This window comes from Lithobates pipiens, unplaced genomic scaffold, assembly GCF_037356315.1.
Source record: "Lithobates pipiens isolate NorthernLeopardFrog02 unplaced genomic scaffold, aLitPip1_a1.2 Scaffold_19, whole genome shotgun sequence".
Taxonomy (NCBI): Eukaryota; Metazoa; Chordata; class Amphibia; order Anura; family Ranidae; genus Lithobates; species Lithobates pipiens.
Window position 1 is genome coordinate 403,803,078 of NW_027507764.1, and position 19,657 is coordinate 403,822,734.

The 19,657-nt window shown below is 40.6% G+C and overlaps 1 protein-coding gene across 6 annotated transcripts in view; it reads left to right on the plus strand.

Annotated features, from left to right (window-relative positions):
* The window catches only part of MPPE1 (metallophosphoesterase 1), a 92,486-nt gene that overhangs the window by 16,871 nt on the left and 55,958 nt on the right, over positions 1 to 19,657 (plus strand). For 4 of the 6 annotated variants that reach the window (XM_077492430.1, XM_077492429.1, XM_077492431.1 and 1 more), the window contains 4 exons: positions 3,323 to 3,431; positions 14,488 to 14,591; positions 16,026 to 16,106; positions 17,960 to 18,077. In XM_077492430.1, the coding sequence (XP_077348556.1) occupies positions 3,323 to 3,431; positions 14,488 to 14,591; positions 16,026 to 16,106; positions 17,960 to 18,077 (412 nt within the window). The remainder of the gene's footprint in view (positions 1 to 3,322; positions 3,432 to 14,487; positions 14,592 to 16,025; positions 16,107 to 17,959; positions 18,078 to 19,657) is intronic. The other 2 variants (XM_077492434.1, XM_077492433.1) reach the window with 1 other exon arrangement.

Consider the following 19,657-nt stretch of genomic DNA (forward strand, 5'->3'; position numbering starts at 1 on the left):
TGGTAACAACAGACCAGTGTGTGGGCTGAATGGGTGTCTTACACCCAGGTTTAATCAAAGAAGGGAGATTAAGGTCTGGTGTGACCCCTCTGACACCTCCATCCCTAATGCACAAAAAACAAGAAAAATAGCCCTGGAACTTTAGATGAGGTGATTAGATTTCTTATTGTGTATGTGTATTTACTGACCCAGCAACTTTTAAGTTTTATTGTTGCTCATGGATGTACAACATTTGCAATAAATCTTTTGTATATTTACTTTCATCTGTGTTGTGTACATTGGCTATTAAGCCGGGTACAATCGTTGTTGCCGCTCTGTTGCATAACATTTTGAAAAAAATTAATTGATTTTGTCTGTTTGCTGTTGACATTGGCTAAACCTCTCTCACCTCATCTAAAGTCCCAGGGCTATTTTTCTTGTTTTTTGAAGATAGAACATGAAAGACACATAGAGGAGGAAAGCAAAAAAAAAATCCCTTTAAGTATGTAAACAGTAAAAAAGGAGGACAAACCATACTGACTCCATAAAGAATGAGGAAGGACATCTGGTTACAAAGGATGGGGAGATGGTGAAGATGTTGAATTTATTCTTCTCAGTCTTTACAGGGGAATTGGGGGGGCTTCAGTAACCAAAACTGCAGTGTTTATCACAGGAAGCACCTCTATGGTTAACAAGGCAGAATTAAAATTAGACTTGGGAAACGAGACATTAATAAATCACCGGGACCAAATGGCTTGCTCCCGAGGGTACTTTGGGAACTGAGTCAAGTAATTGCCAGACCGTTGTTCCTAATTTTTACTGACCGTTTACTGACTGGAATGGTACCAGCTGATTGGGAAAAAAAGCCAATGTAGCACCAATATTTTAAAAAGGGCCCAAAATACATTCCTAGGAATTACAGATCAGTTAGGCTAACATCAATAGTATGCAAGCTCTTGGAGGGGATAGTAGGGGACTATATACAAAATTTTAGTAATGAGAAAGGTATCATTAGCAGTAATCCGCATTGATTCATGAGGAATTGTTCTTGCCAAACCAATCTACTAACCTTCTATGAGGAGGTGAGATGCCTTCTAGATAAAGGAGGGCTCCTAGACGTGGGGTATCTGGATTTTGAAAAAGCATTTGACGCAGTTCCCAATAAACATTTACTGTACAAAATAAATAAGGTTTGTTGGCATGGATCATGGGTGAGTACATGGATTAAAAACTGGCTACAAGGGCGAGTTTAGAGGGTGGTGATAAATGGGGAGTACTTGGAATGGTCAGGGGTGGGTAGTGGGGTCCCCCAGAGTTCTGTGCTGGGACGACCAATCTTATTTAATTTGTTCATAAATTACTTGGAGGATGGGGTAAACAGTTCAATCTCTGTATTTACAGACAATGCTAAGCAGGGCAATAACCCTGAAAAAAAATCTGAACAAATTAATGTGGTGGGCAACTACATGGAAAACAAGGTTTAATGTAAAATAATGCATTTGGGTGGCAAAAATATGAATGCAATATATACGGGGGGGACCTCCTGGGGGAATCTATGGTGGAAAAAGACCCGGGGGTCCTAGTAGATGATAGACTCAGCAATAGCATGCAATTCCAAGCTGCTGCTAACAAAGCAAACAGAATATTGGCATACATTAACAAGGATATCAACTCAAGAGATAATTCTCTCGCTCTACAAGATTCTGGTCCAGCTGCACCTAGAGTATGCTGTCCAGTACTGGGCACCAGTCCTCAGGAAGGATGTACTGGAAATGGAGTGAGTACAAAGAAGGGCAACAAAGATAATAAAGGGTCTGGAGGATATAAGTTATGAGGAAAGTTTGCGAGCACTGAACTTATTCTTTCTTGAGAGGGGATATGATTTCAATTGACAAAAACCATACTGGTGACCCCACAATAGGAATAAAACTTTTGCAGAAGGGAGTTTAACAAGACATGTGGCCACTCATTAAGGTTAAACTTCCTTCTAATTTTAAACTAGAGGGTTCTTTTACTGTAAGAGCGACAAGGATGTGGAATGATGGGGAGCATCGATTTGTTTAAAAAAACGATTAGATAAGCACCTGAATGACCGCAACGTACAGAGATATACAATGTAATACTGACATAATCACACACATAGGTTGGACTTGATGGGCTTGTGTCTTTTTTTCAACCTCATCTACTATGTAACTATGTTCTGTATTACTTTTATGGTTTGGCTGAACTTGTGTTAAAAGGTCAGTAGCACCAACTCCTATTGTAGCAGATTTAATATGTTCCTGCGTTTGTTTTTTTTTGTTTTTTTTGATAGCTCAAATGCTGTTTGCATTTAAAATGTAGAGCTCTGCATCTCCAAAATGGCTGGCTTCCAGCACCTCCACTCTCCTTGACCCTGTACATGGTTGGTAAAAATCCTCATAGATGGCAAAAGGGAAAACCGATTAACAAGAGCATTCATAAAGAATTGCAGGTTTTGTATTTGTCTTGGCACATGTTTCAAATAAACGAAACACACTGATCACTATTGGTGTACTTATGGATAATTCTAAGGCCGCGTACACACGAGAGGATTGTCCGTCCAACTTAGTCTGCTGAAACGTGTTTCAGCGGACAATCCGCTCGTGTGTGGGCTTCAGCTGACTTTTTCAGCGGACAGTCTGGCGGACTAAGTCTTTCGGAATTTCCGTAATATTGTCCGTCCAAACTTGGTTTCAGCGGACAATCCGCTCGTGAGTAGGCTAGTTCGACGGACTAAGTATGGCGCATGCTCAGAAAGGATTTACACGGCCGAAGGTTGCATTGCAGTGTATTGGACGTCGAATTTCTAGTCCCGTCGTACGTGCCGTACACGACATCGCGCAAGCTTTCAGCGGACTGTCTGTTCGTCGTGTGTGGTCAAGTCCGTTCATTCAAAAGTAGGACGGACTGTCTGTCGGATTGTCTGACGAACTTAGTTGGCCAGACAATCCGCCCGTGTGTACGCGGCCTTAAGAGTTATTTTATGGTAATAGCTATACAGTATATCATATATTTTTATATTTTAAAGTGGTTCTAAAGCTAAAGGTTTTTTATTTTCATGCATTAAGGTAAAAAGTGTTCTGTGTCACAGAATACACCCCCAACTCCCCCTTTGCCCATTCTCTGTCCAACGCTGTGCATAAGAGTTAACCCAGAGAGAACTTGCAGACTGCACTTCTTAATTCTGGAACTCTAGCTGAAAGCTAATGTGATAAAATGTACTGTTGCTAAATTTCTTTCCTTTTTTTTTTTTTTTTTTTGTATTCTGAGAAAATCTACTATGTAATTATTAATTTCATATATGTCTTGTTCATTGATTTAGGGAATGGCAGATGGAAAGAGCATATCAAAGTGCACTTTGGCTAATGCAGCCTGATATAGTTTTCATCCTTGGGGATTTATTCGACGAGGGCAAATGGAGTAACTCTAAGGTGAGCCTTTTTATTTGTAAGATTAAAGATGAAATTCAGGCAGACCTTTAAAAAATACACTATATACAGTTAGGTCCCTATATATTTGGACACAGGCACAATTTTAGTTTCTTTTAGGTATTTACCAAATTATATTCAAGTTAAAGTTATATAATGGATCTGGGCTGAAAGTACACACTCTCAGGTTTAGTTTGAGGATATGTATATACAAATTGGAGGAAGGGTTTAGGAATTACAGCTCTTAAGATTAGCCATCCCTCTTTTTTAAGGGCTAATAAATACCAGTATGGGTTCATGTAATTCCACTGAAACTAGTCCATGGTATAAAAATTTCATCACCAAGGATGTTTTGAAAACTCCTACCACTCTCTCATAACGCACAAGTCGGACTGTCTAGGTAAGACTCCTCTGAAAAAAGCATTCCTTTCAGACCTGGCAGAAAAGGTCAGAGTTCAGCTGCCTAATGCCTTTGGCTAGGTGGGAGGCTTCATATACTGTAGATCAGGATGGGAGAAAGACATAGACACAATCTCAAATGAAATCTGTAATTATGCCACAGATTTCTTTCCTCTCACAGACTGACCCAGGTGTTCATCTTGCATAGGGTATATAGAACCCCAAAATCCCTACACACCCATAGGTGTGAGAGGCCATCCCTGTTGCGATAGGTATGGTCGCTCACCTGGAACCCTCATCCATCTCCTGAGGCGATGTCCCAAGTTAGAGAGCTATTGGCCTGAGGTTGTAGGTAGAGGATGACCGATATATTGGCCGGCCGATGTTTGGCATTTTTTTAATAACCGGCATTGGCCAATTGTGCATCCAATTAGGCCGATTAACTTATGCACTAGTCGGTTCACAGGGGCGAGCTGACTTGCGGGGCGACGCTCAGCGCGACCCTGCACCGCGTGACTTCAAGGCGACTTGCAAATTACTTCTGTAATAGAAGTCAATTTAAGTTCCCTGAAGTCTACCTGTGGAGCAACTTCCGTCTCTCCTGAGAACATGCTGATAAAAGAAGCAAAGAGATATACAACAATGTACAATGTTTCTACTTATCAAAGGAATGAACTCTGTGTGTAGAAGATTTCAGTTTAACCATTTAAAGACTAAGGCCGCGTACACACGGGCGGATTGTCTGCCCAACTAAGTTCGTCAGACAATCCGACAGACAGTCCGTTCAAAATTTGCATGAACGGACTTGACCACACACGATGAGCAGACAGTCCGCTGAAAGCGTGCACGATGACGTGTACAGCACGTACGACGGGACTAGAAAAACGACGTCCTATACACTGCAATGCAACCTTCGGCCGTGTAAATCCTTTCTGAGCATGCGCCATACTTAGTTCGTCCAACTTGCCTACACACGAGCGGACTGTCCGCTGAAACCAAGTTTGGACGGACAAAACCAAGTTTGAACGGACAAAATTTGGGAAATTCTGTAAGACTTTGTTCGTCAGACAGTCCGCTGAAAAAGTCCGCTGAAGCCCACACACGAGCGGATTGTCCGCTGAAACACGGTTCAGGGGACTAAGTTGGACAGACATTCCGCCCGTGTGTACGCGGCCTTAATCTTTTCTGACATGTGTTGCTTACAAGTAAAAATCTAGTATTTTCTGCTAGAAAATCACTTATAACCTCCAAACATATAATTAGCAGAGACCCTAGAGAATAAAATGGCGGTTGTTGCAATATTTTATGTCACACGGTCTTTCAAACGCAATTTTTTTTGGAAAAAGTATGCTTTAATGAATAAAAAAAAAACTAAACAATAAAGTTAGCCCTTTTTATTTATTTTTTGTCCAAAAGTTTTGATTACCTGTTTTTGTGTATTTAATATGTAAGATGCATATTTTTTTTTAAAATCTAAATTATATATACATACAAGTGCTCTGATTGGAGGCTTGTTGTGTTTGATATTTAATTTAAGAAATTTTCTGTATCCCTTCTTATTACTTAAATGTTAGATTTGTATGAGATGAAGGGGGAAAAAAATGGCCTAACATATTGGCCCAAAAAATCAGCATCCTATATCGGCCGTCGGTCGATCGCTAGTTGTAGGTACCTTACGTGGTTTACCCGGGACAAACTTTTCAGTGGTGTGCTTTTTTTGTCTATGTTCATTTCTCCTCTATGGATCATAATACGGTACTTAGTATTTATAGAGCTTTATTTGTAGCTTGTATGTTGATTGCTCTCAAATGGACATCACCTTGCTCACCAACTCTTTCTGACTGGATAATGGATCTCAATAAATATCGCCTATGAAAAACATTCTACCGTATATACTCGAGTATAGGCCGACCCGAATATAAGCCGAGGCCCCCAATTTACCCCCAAAAAAACTGGCAAACTTATTGACTCGTGTATAAGCCGAGGGTGAGATATGCCTGTCCATCCCTGTGTGTGTGTCCGTCCCTGTGTGTCCGTCCATCCCTGTGTGTGTGTGTGTCCATCCATCCATCCATCCCTGTGTGTGTGTGTGTCCATCCATCCATCCCTGTGTGTGTGTGTGTCCATCCATCCATCCATCCCTGTGTGTGTGTGTGTCCATCCATCCATCCATCCCTGTGTGTGTGTGTCTCCATCCATCCATCCCTGTGTGTGTGTGTCCGTGTGTGTGTGTGTGTGTGTGTCCGTGTGTGTGTGTGTGTGTGTGTGTGTGTGTGTGTGTGTGTGTCCAGCCTACCTGTGTCCCGAGCCTCCGTCCCGTGCCTTGCCTCCTTGCCTCCGTCCCGTGCCGTGCCTTGCCTCCTTGCCTCCGTCCCGTGCCGTGCCTTGCCTCCGTCCCGTGTCGTGTCGTGCCTTGCCTCCGTCCCGTCCCGTGCCGTGCCTTGCCTTGCCTCCGTCCCGTGCCTTGCCAGGATCGCCTCGGCGGCCATTCTAAAATTCAAAAGCCCCGCCTCCGCCTCCGCCTGTGATAGGCGGAACACTGAATTTCCCAGCAGCCTGTGTTCCGCCTATCACCGATATCGTCTCATCCTCGTACTACGGACGAGGATGAGACGATGTCCGTGATAGGCGGAACACAGGCTGCTGGGAAATTCAGTGTTCCGCCTATCACAGGCGGAGGCGGAGAAGGAGGCGCGGCTTTCAAATTGTAGTATGTCCGCCGTCTGTCTGCTCGATACGCTGATCGAGCAGTCAGACGGCGATGACTCGAGTATAAGCCGAGGGGGGCACTTTCAGCCTCAAAAAAGAGGCTGAAAATCTCGGCTTATACTCGAGTATATACGGTACTTATTTGTGAAACTCTATGCACAAATGTAATGGTTTATGGTCTAAGTGGATGAAATGTGTATATCCTGCCTTCTCTTAGATCCCGATGGGTATACTGATAGGAGTAATTGTTGTAATCTTTTTGCATCTGTATGGCTGACCATTGTATAACTATTGCTCTCTTCTAAGGCGCATGCTTTTTGAATGTTTTGTTTTTATTGTTTTGGGGCCTTTTTTTTTTGTCCCCTACACCAGTGGTCATCAACCCTGTCCTCAGGGCCCACTAACAGGCCAGGTTTTATGTATTACCTTGGGGAGGTGGAGACAAGAATATTGCAATCACTGAGCAGTAAATTATATCACCTGTGATTTATTTCAGTTATCTTGCAAACCTGGCCTGTTAGTGGGCCCTGAGGACAGGGTTGATGACCTATGCCCTACACTGTGTGCTGGTTTCTTTGTTGTTAAACGGCAAAAACTCTCTAACTAAAATCAGATTAAATCTCCCTATCCTTGACAGGTCAGGGAACATAGTCCCAATTTTAAGAGCTGCTGAAACCCAGATTCAAACGAACAGACCCACATCTAGGAATATTTTATTATCGTACCTCAAAACCTTATTTAACCATCATTTAGAGCAGTATATTAAATTCCAAAGTTTAGTAGACTAGCTTTAGCTCCTCACCCTAATAGGTCAGGATTCAGCTATAACCATTCCTTGTAAGGCCTCCAGCCTTGACTCTCCTTACAAAAACCTTATTCAGGCTCCTTGCATCAGACCCCCCCACCCCTTTTTGGCATCCTGTGCTCTCTGGGGACCTTAACTCAGTTCTTCTTCCTTGCAGAAACCACCCTGGCAACCATTGGGGACACTCCCTGAGAATCCCTGGCCAACATTGTAGCCTTTTCTGGCAACATAATGTATCTCAGATCTGGCTACGCTTCCTGCTTAGAGCTTTGCTCCATAATTCATAATTATAACAGTGTTCTAACATCCTAATGCCCTGCTCTCAAGCATCCAATGGGCATCCCCTCTACATTCTCTGACTTCTTTGTCGGGATGGTTAGAGCATTGCTTCTTCCAAAAAGTACTTCTTTTGTTTTTCCTTCAGCCCTCACAAATGGCACGTTGCTTCCAGACCCATTAGGCTTGATGGATGAGGTGTTTTTACACGCTATAGCCTATGTTCGATACAGACACCTACTTTTGCACTATTATGTGCACACTTCACCAAAATCATTGGAGCATCCTGGACTTTAATGCTTAAGCCTCTAATTACCCTACTCTGTTAGTCCAATACCTGATCTTCGGTTCCTACCTTCTAGTTACCATACCACAGGTTGCACACTTTATCTCAACTTCCACCTAGAACATTTTTAAAGGTACTCTGGCGCTTCTTCCCACCCTTTTGCAAAAAGGTCTTCGCTACAGGACTGTCCCCACCTGGATTGCAGCATAGGCCTCCAATTTGCTTACCCCATTTCCGCATTCTACTCCGTAAGTACCACACATGAGAATTCCCTTACTGATGGCAATGGAACAGTGGCAACAGTTCAGGCGAACATTTGCTTTGTTGAAGGCCTGCAAAACACTGACAATTACAATGCTTCCCTTGCAGTGCAGCAGGACACTATATTAACATCAGTCATCCAATTCTAGCTCTCAGTCATGCAACACGCAGCCTGTCTGACTATGGCAGTTTTTCTGCAACTATGTCACAATTTTTTGAACAACTAACTGCTTTAATACAGCCAACACTATACAGGACTCAAAAACGACAGGCTCTTTCTCCACCCAAGTGGATTCATAACATTGCTTTTGGGCAATTCTGTAGGCTAAAGAGAACATGCACCAGGAAAAGTGACTATGAGAAACAAGGGTCTATCTTAAAAAGGAAATTCCTAGAGAAGGGCTATAAAGAAGATCTCGTAGAACAAGCCTTCTCTAAATACTGGATACAGTATGACGAAAACCTCTCAGACAACATGGTGATAGATGCTGACATAACTCAAAAAAATAACAAACAAGACCTTTCCAACTCCATTAGATTCAGTACTCAATATAACACAAAAGCATTCGATATCAGACTAGTAATCCAGTGTAATTGGAACATCCTCAAACAAAATCCTATCCTAAATCAATTCCTGCCATCCAGACCTGAAGTCATGGTCCGCAAATCTAAAGACCTTAGAAGCTTGATAGCACCGAGCAGAGTACTGAAAGCTCCAAATGCAATAAAGACCGCCACTGGTCCCTGGTCATCAATCTTTGACCAAAAAGGAAACTACAAATGTGGAGTCAGGAACTGTGGAGCTTGTGCATATACGTCACACCGTAAAAAAGGAGGTCAAGTGGTCCAATGGCCATGGCCATAAAATCGGTCAGTTTATCAACTGTGGCACTTTCTTATTTGGTCTATGGTATCATTTGCCCCTGTAGTCTCCTTTTATGTTGGGTGCACAATATGCCCTCTAAGAGTAAGATTCAGTGTACATAAATGCAGTATTATCAACGGTAATGTGTATGATCATCATATGAAAAACAGGAAGAGATACAACTATTCAGTCGCAAAAACACTTTAAGGAGTGCCATAATGGAAATCCAACAGGCTTACAAGTGTTTGACATAGAAGCCATTAAAAAAAAGATGATGATACGGGAAGAAGATTCCAGAGACTCTGTAAACGACAATCTTTCTGGATCTTCACCCTTGGCTCCTTAGCTCCTGTTGGGATGAACGAAGACCTTAAAATCCATGGGGTAGTCTAAATGCGCCATTACAAACAGTGTGCATACGGATTGTCTCTGGAACCTCCCCCTCCCCTGCTACTCGGTCTACCATTGGTCCAGCTATGTATGTTTTACTTACATTTACATCTATATGTATCATTGGATCATCGATCAATATACACCTATGCTTATTTCTGTAATCACATGCGCATACAGCCCGATACACCTCATGCATCAATTTCATTTCAGCAATCACCATCATGTAATCGCATCAGAGGTGTTGTGAATGATACCAAATACCACTTAGACTAAAGGATACACATTGGAATAGCCTAGTATCAGATACCATATATGCTTGGTGTCATTTTACCACTCCTAAATCCATTTTGAGGATAGACCCACATTTCACCCCTTGCTTTCATTCCTTACAAACTCCCCATAGCCATCAGCTGCTTTGGCACGCTGCAGGCCATTGGTCCAGCGGGGGAGGCTTTGATCGGTGTGCCACAGACTGGGCTGGTCTTTGAACATAAGCACCACCTCCGATATGTGGCCACTCCTATACCAATGATGGTGTGCATTCCAGGGAGCGACTGGGTCGCTTCCTGGTTCTCAGACACTGATCACATGGTCGCCGTTTGGAGCTGCCCAGTCTCTTCACAGTCAGAACAGCTTACAGAGTTTTGGCTCCCTGCAGACCACCGTCTGGCCTGGCCAGCCTCTAGAATAGGATCCACTTCCTAGGTCTGACATCACGGGTCACAAGATTGTTCCATGGACCCGCCCACCTCTGTTCTACACACACCTGCATCCTGATTTAAATGCCGCCTGTTCCCACACAGCTGCAGTCTGCTAGCACTTCTCTTGCAACAGCACTCTGCTAGGAGGATCGCAGAATTCCCAGAAAGACTGCCTTTAGCCAGCAACTGATGTGTATGGGCTGCAGCCTTACAACAAGTTCAAACGCAGGTCAGCAATATGGATGATTCAATTCACTCCATTTCTTTTATACCAACTGACACTGTCGAGTTTGTATTATATAAGTTTATTGGGTCATTCCCTCTGGGTCCATCATTCTGTGTCATTGATATCTCTGTAGGCAAACAGAGACAAACATGACAGACAAACAACAAATAACAAACCAACCATTCATTCTATGGTATGTAGGTACGTGTCATTCAGACCACCCCCCATTTTTTACCAGTCTGTCAACTCACTCCATTTTGCAGTAGGCACTCTCACAGGTTTAAACCTTTATGCACATTTTTGAACGCATGCGTCTATGATTCACACTTCTGCGTTTTTTACAATTTTGTCACCACTGAATATACACTAGTGGCTCCCATCATGTGGAATATATGCATTCTCTTTATGTGTGCGTATATGTTTGTATATGCATGTGTATGTGCATATATTTGTATGTATGCATGTATATGTGTGTGTGTGTCTCTCTCTCTCTCTCTCTCTCTCTCTATCTATCTATCTATCTATCTATCTATCTATCTATCTATCTATCTATCTATCTATCTATCTATCTATCTATCTATATATATATATATATATATATATATATTATTAAATATGCACTTGTGTTTTAAAATTTTACTATAGTAAGTAGAGCTATTGGCTTACAGTTTTAATAGTTCACTGCTCTAATACTTTTCAAGTACTTTTTAGTAATACTTCTAAAATAATAATTTTTAGCTTCTAATGGTTTTTAATTCTATAATGTTTCAACATTTTTTTTTTTTTATATGTCTCTTGTCTGTAATTACAATGTATAATCCCAACACTTTGTAAACATGCTCCTTCTACTAGAACGTTAACCACTTAAGCCCCAGAGCATTTTGCTGGGCAAAGATCAGAGCGCTTTTTGTGATTCGGCACTGTCGCTTTAACTGACAAGTGCATGGTCATGTGACGTGGCTCCCAGACAAAATTAACGTCCTTTTTTTTCCGCACAAATAGAGCTTTCTTTTGGTGATATTTGATCACCCCTGTGGTTTTTATTTTTTGCTCTATAAGCGAAAAAAAGAGCGAAAATTTTGAAAAAAAAATGCATTTTTTTACATTTTGCTATAATAAATATCCCCCAAAAATATATAAAAAATCGTTTTTTTTCCTCAGTTTAGGCCGATGCATATCCTTCTACATATTTTTGGTAAAAAAAAAATCTCAATAAGCGTGTATTGATTGGTTTGCACAAAAGTTATAGCGTTTACAAAATAGGGGATAGTTTTATGGCATTTTTATTAATAATAATTTTTTTTTTTAATAGTAATGGCGGCGATCAGCTTTTTTTTTTTTTTTTTTTTTTATATTATGACTGCCACATTATGGAGGACACATCGGACATTTTTGACACATTTTTGGGACCATTGTCATTTTATACAGCAATTAATGCTATAAAAATGCACTGATTCCTGTGTAAATGACACTGACAGTAGTGGGGTTAACCACTAGATGGCAGTGTAGGGGTTAAGTATGTCCTGGGGAGTGATTCTAGCTGTGGGGGGCATGGCTACATGTGACATGTCACTGATCTCTGCTTCCGATCACAGGGAGCTATGATCAGTGACACTGCCACTAGGCAGAACGGGGAGATGCTTGTTTACATTAGCATCTCCCTGTTCTTCCACTCCTTGAGACGTTTGCTGGGTATCCCCACGGCGATCAAGTCTGCGGGACCCATGCATGACCTGACTCACGGAGGTCTTGGCCTGCATGCGATGGCACGGTGGCAAATTTAAAGGGACATACAGGTTTGGCCATTTGCCCAGCTGTGCCATTCTGCCGACGTACATTGGCGTGCGCCGGTCGGGAGCCGGTTAATTATACCCAAATACATTTGGTATTTATCTCATCTAGAGCGATGTGATGCGGATACTTTTGGAGCAAAGGAGAATACATCACCCACTATGGGATACATCTCCTAATCAGCAACCCCTCTCCATGTATATCTACCACATCCTACAGACTTTCTTTAACTTTCCAAAGCTCTAATGAAGAGGGAACACCTCAAAACACATTGGCCTACCTTGATCATTTGCCCTTGTATGGGCATAACAAATTTTTAATGAATATCTTGTAACCTAATTTGTATGAATTCATAATAATTTCTTTGTACTCATCTATTTTGTTTATGAATAAACTATATCACTTTGATTCATGCGTTAGATCACACACATTCGGTCCCCTCATTTCCACTCAGCCTCTTTCGGACCACCCCTAGTCAGTTTAGGCAGCGGGACACTCATGATCTTCCTATACTATTTAACATTCAAAATTACTACTATTTTACATTAATACCACCTGTATGAGCGCAGGAGATACACTTTTTCTGTTTATACTTTTCCTTCTCCATCCCCACTGTCGGATCCCAATATACCTGCTCTAGAATAGGTAAACATAGAGGGGGAATGAAGAGGATCTGGAAGTGGTGTTAGAGGAGGCTGCAGAAGATTTCTTACCTCCAGACACCTATACACCTGATGTTTCAGCTTCATGCAATAATCTTTGCCAGTGTTGATATGCTCACTTCTGCTGTGTGAAAACCCCCCGGCATTGCAGCACTTGACTCTCACCATGCCCCCTACTAAGAGATCCGCTAAGTCAAAAACCCTTCCCTATTCATGAACAGAAAAGATTTTCAACCCTCCAACAATCATTCATCCAGTGTAAAAAGTTCAAAACCAAGGTCTGTTCTAGTAGTAGACCCTGCCAGTTTTGAACTAACACCTTTCTTAACCTATAAAGGATGTTCCTTTGTTCAAAGATTCTGCTGACTGAAAGTTCGAGACTCTGTTAAAGGGAATCTTTAAGCTCACAGGCACAGCTCTTCAAAAATCAATTTCTTTAATTTCTATTTGTCAGACGGCAGCTATTAAGGAATAGGTCAATGAACAACCAACACAATCCCATATTCCTGGACCATTTCTTGGCTGAACAATTACTTTCTCTTTTGTGTGGATGTCCTATAACAAGTTATGATGCAGATCTCCCGAATGGCTCTGTTAAGATATGCAGAATCTTGTGGTTCAGACACCTCACTCATATGCTCTTTATAGGAGCAGAGGCCTATTTGCATATTCTAATTTACCTACCTCATCAGCGATATATCCATTGCTAGGTGGATAAGATAACCTTTCTCGAGAAAATAGCGCCTCCTGCACTAATACATATACACGCTACCAGATAGGTAGGAGTTTCCTAGGCATTTCTACATCAAGTCACTGTTGCCCAACTGTTTAAGGCCATCACCTGGTCTTCTGTTCATACCTTTTCCAAGTCCTACCAGATGGACATCCAGTCTTCTATGGATGCAGCTTTTGGCTGAAAGGTTCTTGCAGTAGCACTCTGATTTAGATCTTTTGGCCCTTGTTGTTTGTTTTGGCTCTGTTAGCTTAGTTCTGGTTGTCTTGTTGTCCAACCTTCTTGCCTCACCCTTGCTTTAGGACTTCCCAGGGTCTATGAATATTAAGGCCATGTCCGGAGGTGGATAGAGGAATCCCTTCCATTGGGACTGGTATTTTGACAGTGGCATTCTCCACTGGGAGAATTCACTGATTAGTGGCTACAACATGCCCCTTCAACAGAAATCTATTAAACACCTTAGACTTTTGTCAAGTGGAGCCCACACATCGAACAAAGTTTAGCTGATGCCTGCTGGACTGGCCAAATTGTATTCAGTTTATTTCCAGCTTTAATGATCTATGCAAGGATGAATCGGTGTCTGGGGCTTGGGTGAAAAATCTAGGATCTAGTCTTAGAACAATTTTATCTTGATTCAAAAGATAAAAGGCTACATTAAAAGTTTGTTTCTCTGCATAGCTTGTAATTCGGTATGTACGTGCAGACAGCCATATTTACGTGTTAAATATTCAAACTTTGCTTACTTTTGTGCCTTTCTGCTCAATTTATCTCACTGCAAACCTTCCTAATAGAGTATAAAGAGTATTTCTGTTCAGTAACACTAGAGTGTTATGTCTTGTAGCTAGAAACCATGTGACGTAGGCTGGAAGCTCTGGAGCAGCAGTTAAGAAACGGTGTTTGTATATGTTTTTGCATTTTGTGACTACTGGTTTGTCATTTTTTTTTTTTGCAGGCATGGGATTATGATGTTCTTCGCTTTCAGTCTATGTTCAGACACCCTCCTCAAACTGAACTGATAGTTGTTGTGGGAAATCATGATGTTGGATTTCATTACGAGTGAGTGTTTCAACTGCAGTTGTAATGTCAAATAGTATTTTAAAATATAACTTCATACAGTATTTAAAAAATAATTACAACTGGCTATATAGATATGCTGCTGAGCAGTTATATTTATATTTAGTTTTAGATAAATACAGTATCCAATGACACATAAGCACTGCTGATGCAAGTTATTTGTTGTATATCAGGGCAGCTATCCCCGTTTTGGTTATCCATTCATTAAAAAAAAGTGTTCCAGTTCTTTTCCTGAATGAGACCGTGGCAGAATCACCACTTGGATTTGTCAAAATGGTAGGTCTTTGGCTTTTTCTCAAGGGAAAAAAAAAATAGATATCCGCAATTGGTGTGGTTCCCCATTAAGTGATCGCCATGATGACAAGGACATTGCAATCGCATGAGGTATGATAGTAAACAAACCTCACTATCGCTGTGCACGCGTGGGTTTTTTTTTTGTTTACCATGTACCAAGATTTAATAATAAAGAAAACCCAATACATACAATGAGAGAGAGATATTTGTATATATCCCAGTACAGGGCTATCACCTTTTTTTATTTTTATTTTTTTTTTATTTTTTTTTTTTTTTTATATGGCGCCACAATTTTGGTTGGGAATTATTGTTACACAATTTCCAAACACCCAACTTGTTTTTGTATATTTATGGATTTTTGAGTCACCATTCTAAAGCCTAGTACACACAGGCCGAATATCAGCGAATACTGGTTAACACATGCAAATAGTTCCTCCATCATTTAAATCCTAATAAACATTCAGTCATTTTGCCCCTCCCATGCCTTTGGTGCGTGGATATGAACACCTTGCATTTGTTGTCTAAGTGACCTCTGTCTGATGTGCATGATTTTATGGCAATTCAATTACAGTGACTGGATTGTCCATTAGGGTGTAAATGATGAATAGAAGAAGCCATTTGGGTGACTGGTAAAAAATCTGCAAGTCCCAGTTATGCTTTGTTTACTTTTACCAGACATTTATCTTGTAGGGGAGGTTATTTTGCAATTTTGTGGGGGGTGAGAAGTTTGGGGTATACAAAAAAGCTTACATTCCTCACTGCTACCTTCCCATGCTGACTCTAAAACCAAGAACTGGGTGATCACATGAGCACTGATCACTCTGTTCTTGGTCTGCTCTCAGTGGCGTGCAGTGACTGTCACACTCTGCTCCTCCAGCACTCACTGTAGTGTAAGGCTGGGGTGAGGGTGCTGCGGGGTCTGGTTTTGGCTCTCAGCCTCTCAATGAAAGGCAGAGCTAGCTGTCAAAAAGGCAGAAAGCTTGCTCTGGGTCATAAAAGTAATAAAAGCACAGCCAAAAAAAGATCTTAAAAAAAAAAAACACATTTTTAAGATGATTGCTGTGACGTTCCTGTTGGTTTATATATTGTCTCTGTGTACTAATGTTTCTCTCCCTTTCACAGAATGACTGAACATAAAGTGAAAAGATTTGAGAGGGTGTTTAATATCACTTCTGAAAAAGTAGTTACTCGTAAAGGAATAAAGTAAGTTAATCCATGTAGAAATCCTGCTAGGAATAAGCCTGCTACTTTGTGGCTGGCACCCTGTTCTTACCTTGCCAGCATTCTCCTGCCATGCAGTATGTCACCAGAGCACCTTGGAATAAGTGACTTCACTTTTTTCCCTGTATAGAGATACAGTGAAATATCTTGTTCGTTTATATCTGGCAGTATTAGTGTTTTTTTTTTTTGGGGGGGGGGGGGGTCTCTGACAGGCAGATCAGGTGGTGGGGGAGTGTTAATACTTTATGGTTCCTCACTGCTGACAGTTGAAGTCTAATGCCAGCCATATATTGTTCGAATAACAAACAAGTTTTCTTTTAAAAAATTGTAATTAAGAATTTTCGTTAAAATTTGGCACCATTAGTGGTCAGGCCGTATATTATTATTATTTATTTTTTCTGTCCGGCCGTCGAAATTTGAGTGATTGGGAAAGTTTTTGAGAAACAAACAAAAATCTTATCAATGATGGGAGAATAATGTGAGACATATAATCAAAAAAGAAATGATCATGGGCTGTGACCTGGAAAGAAAAGAAGATTCCCAGCATCAAATTTTATTTTCTATAGCAACATGAGTGAAATTGGAAAATTTTTTGAAATCAATGATGGCACCATCTGATTACAAACTGCACGGAATTTCTAATTTTTCAAAGAAATTAGTTTGGAATTCGACTCATGTATGACCTGCATAATGCAAAGATGTTTTAAAATAGAACATGCTGAATTATGTGCTTTAAGCAGATTCATGTTAAATGGATAATGCACAAAATTACAGGTATCATGCAGTATTGTATAATCTGCATCATGATTAAAACTTTTTTTTTTTTTAAATGTATTTATTTATTTTTTATATTTCTATTTGTACAATGAAAGAACTACAAAACACATGCATAAAACAAAGGCCAGGCTTGCATCTGTGCAGTGCAGTTTTTCTGCGTTGTGTTTTACATGCGTTTTTAGGTGTACTGCCATTAAATTAGAATACAGGTTTTATGAAAGTTCACCAAAGATGCAGCATGCAGGACCCTTGATGCACTTCCATAAAAAACATACCTTCTGTTATTTTAATGGTAGCACACCTAAAAAAAAAAATGCACAGAAAAACGTGATGCTGAAAAACAACGCTGCACAAATGTGGAGCTGATCTTCAACACACATCAAAACTCTTGTTACTGCATATTGTGACTGCATGTTTTGAACCAGTCCTAAAGACACTTTAGTGGGAGAGCACTCTGCTCATGCCTGTACCTCCAGTCACTATTAAAGTAGTATTAAACCCAAAAGCAAACACTTATTATTTTGCAGCTTAACAATTCAAAAGAACAAGCTCTCCTGCAGATGTAGCCATTAAAGAGATGAGATAAACCCCATTTAACACTGTCAGGGGCGCTTACAATGATCCACTTTTATTTATTTATTCATGTAAAACCTTTATCCCAAAAGGAACAAAAAGTGTTTAGTGTTGCTTATACATGATTAGCTGGAGTCTGGCTTCAATTAGTGTGTTTAAATCTGCTAATACATCTTACAGTCCTCATGGACTGGCAATGCTGTGGTCCAAAGGTGCCCCCTGTGCTCCTTCATCCACGGTTCAACCATTTGAAAATGGAGGGGGAAAAAAGACCTAAAAAACAAACAAACAAAAAAAAAACCTAATACAACTAATGTTTGGTAAGCTGCAATTTATTACATATTTGGTTTTGGCATTAATACCACTTTAATGTTTAGAGGCAACATCTTGACTCAAAGGCTAGATTCAATAGCAGGAAGATAATTGATCTTTAAGTGGACACGTGATGATAAAGCACTCATTTATCAGTGAATGTTTTCTTTCAGTTTTGTCCTGGTGAACAGTGTTGCTCTGGAAGGGGATGGCTGTGTGATTTGTAGAGCAGAAGAGGATCGTATTTTTAAAGTTTCCAGGCAGCTGAATTGTTCCAGAAAAGTGAGATCTGTAATTTATGCTTAATAGTACACACTATTTATTTTATTTATTTTTGTTCAACCCAGCAGGACTGAATGAAAACAAACGTGACAGCTCAGGAGCAGCTGCTGTACTAACCATGCGATGTTAGTACAGCAACCGCCCCTGCTGTGCTATTGTGTTCTAACAGGGGGACAGCCGAATGGCTGGCTTCTGTTGGACCGAATCCAGTACACACAGGCCAAATGTCGGCCAGTTTCTATTGAACCGGCCGATGCTGCACGACATTCGGCCACGTGTGCTAGTCTTAATAAATTGCTCTTTCATTCTCGGGAAAAGTTAGGGCTCTTTTACACGTGCTTCAAAATTAACACACATTAAAGTGCCTACCACCATGCTTTTTTATGTGTTGTTGATGCTTCTATGGTGCTTTATTTTTAAGCTTTAATGGAGCTTGATGAATGCCCTGTGTTGGTTTTCAAATTTTTTGAAAGGGGAAGTGATAATTTAATAATTGAAAAGCAAAGCGAACGCTGTATTCAAGCTCTTGTACCGCTACACTCTAATAGACTTGTATGGGGGCTTTGGAAAAGCACTGAAGCAAGATGAAAGCTACATGGGGTATAATTTTTGAAGCAACGCAAATGCAATCGAGTAACCATTTTATTTAGTGACAGGTGCTTTGATTGGTGTTTTGAAGCAAGTTCAAACAAGCCCTTAAGTTCCATTGAAATGATATTCCTTGCCAAACAACCCCTTTTATTTTTACAAGCACCCTGACCCTCCAGCTCAGATGGCATTTAGCCATTTTAAACAAACATTCCACCCCACAAAAAAATGCTCACCTTGGTCTGGCCTCTGACAATTCCAGAAGCTGCAGGTGATATCACCGTGCTTTGCGACAGAGCTGGGAGCTTGAAATCCTGTGATACTGCGCTCTTGTAATGGGCTGTCAGGGCCAAAGTCAGTCATTTTTTGGGGGGGAAGTAATGGTTTGTTTGCAAATAGCTTTTTGTATTGCAGGGGTTGACAAAAAAGTGGAAGTTTTGTTTAGCATGAAAGGTCCACTTTAATGTTTAAACACTACCTTTCTCTAATACCTTCAGATTTATTATTGTATAGTGGTACAGGAATGAATGACTTTGCAAATATAAGAGCTTGCGTTGATAGGCTTTTGTTCACTTCAAACAGGTTTTACATTCCATGTAAGACTATGCTAATGCAAAGCCACCTATAGCAGGTCATATGCACCTGTTAATAAAAACCAAAATGATTTCAGAAGCATCTCAAACTGATGTCAAAATGGTGCCATCAGTACAAGCCAAAGCTTGTTAACAAAGACCCTTAGTATACTTACTGAAACGTGTTCCTTTGCTTGAACAAAGCATGTATTGCCAGCACACCATGGATCTTTAAAAAAGCACTAAAATGTGTTTTTATTTTATTTTTATTTTTTTAAGCACAATCACATCATGGCAAAGAATTGTGATGTTTTGGAGCTATACAGGACCCCTTGTGCTTGGACAGGCTCATCAAGTATTCAATGTACAAAACTGGAAATATTCTGATTTTGTATGTTGCTTCTTTGGAACAGTTGTCAACATTGAATG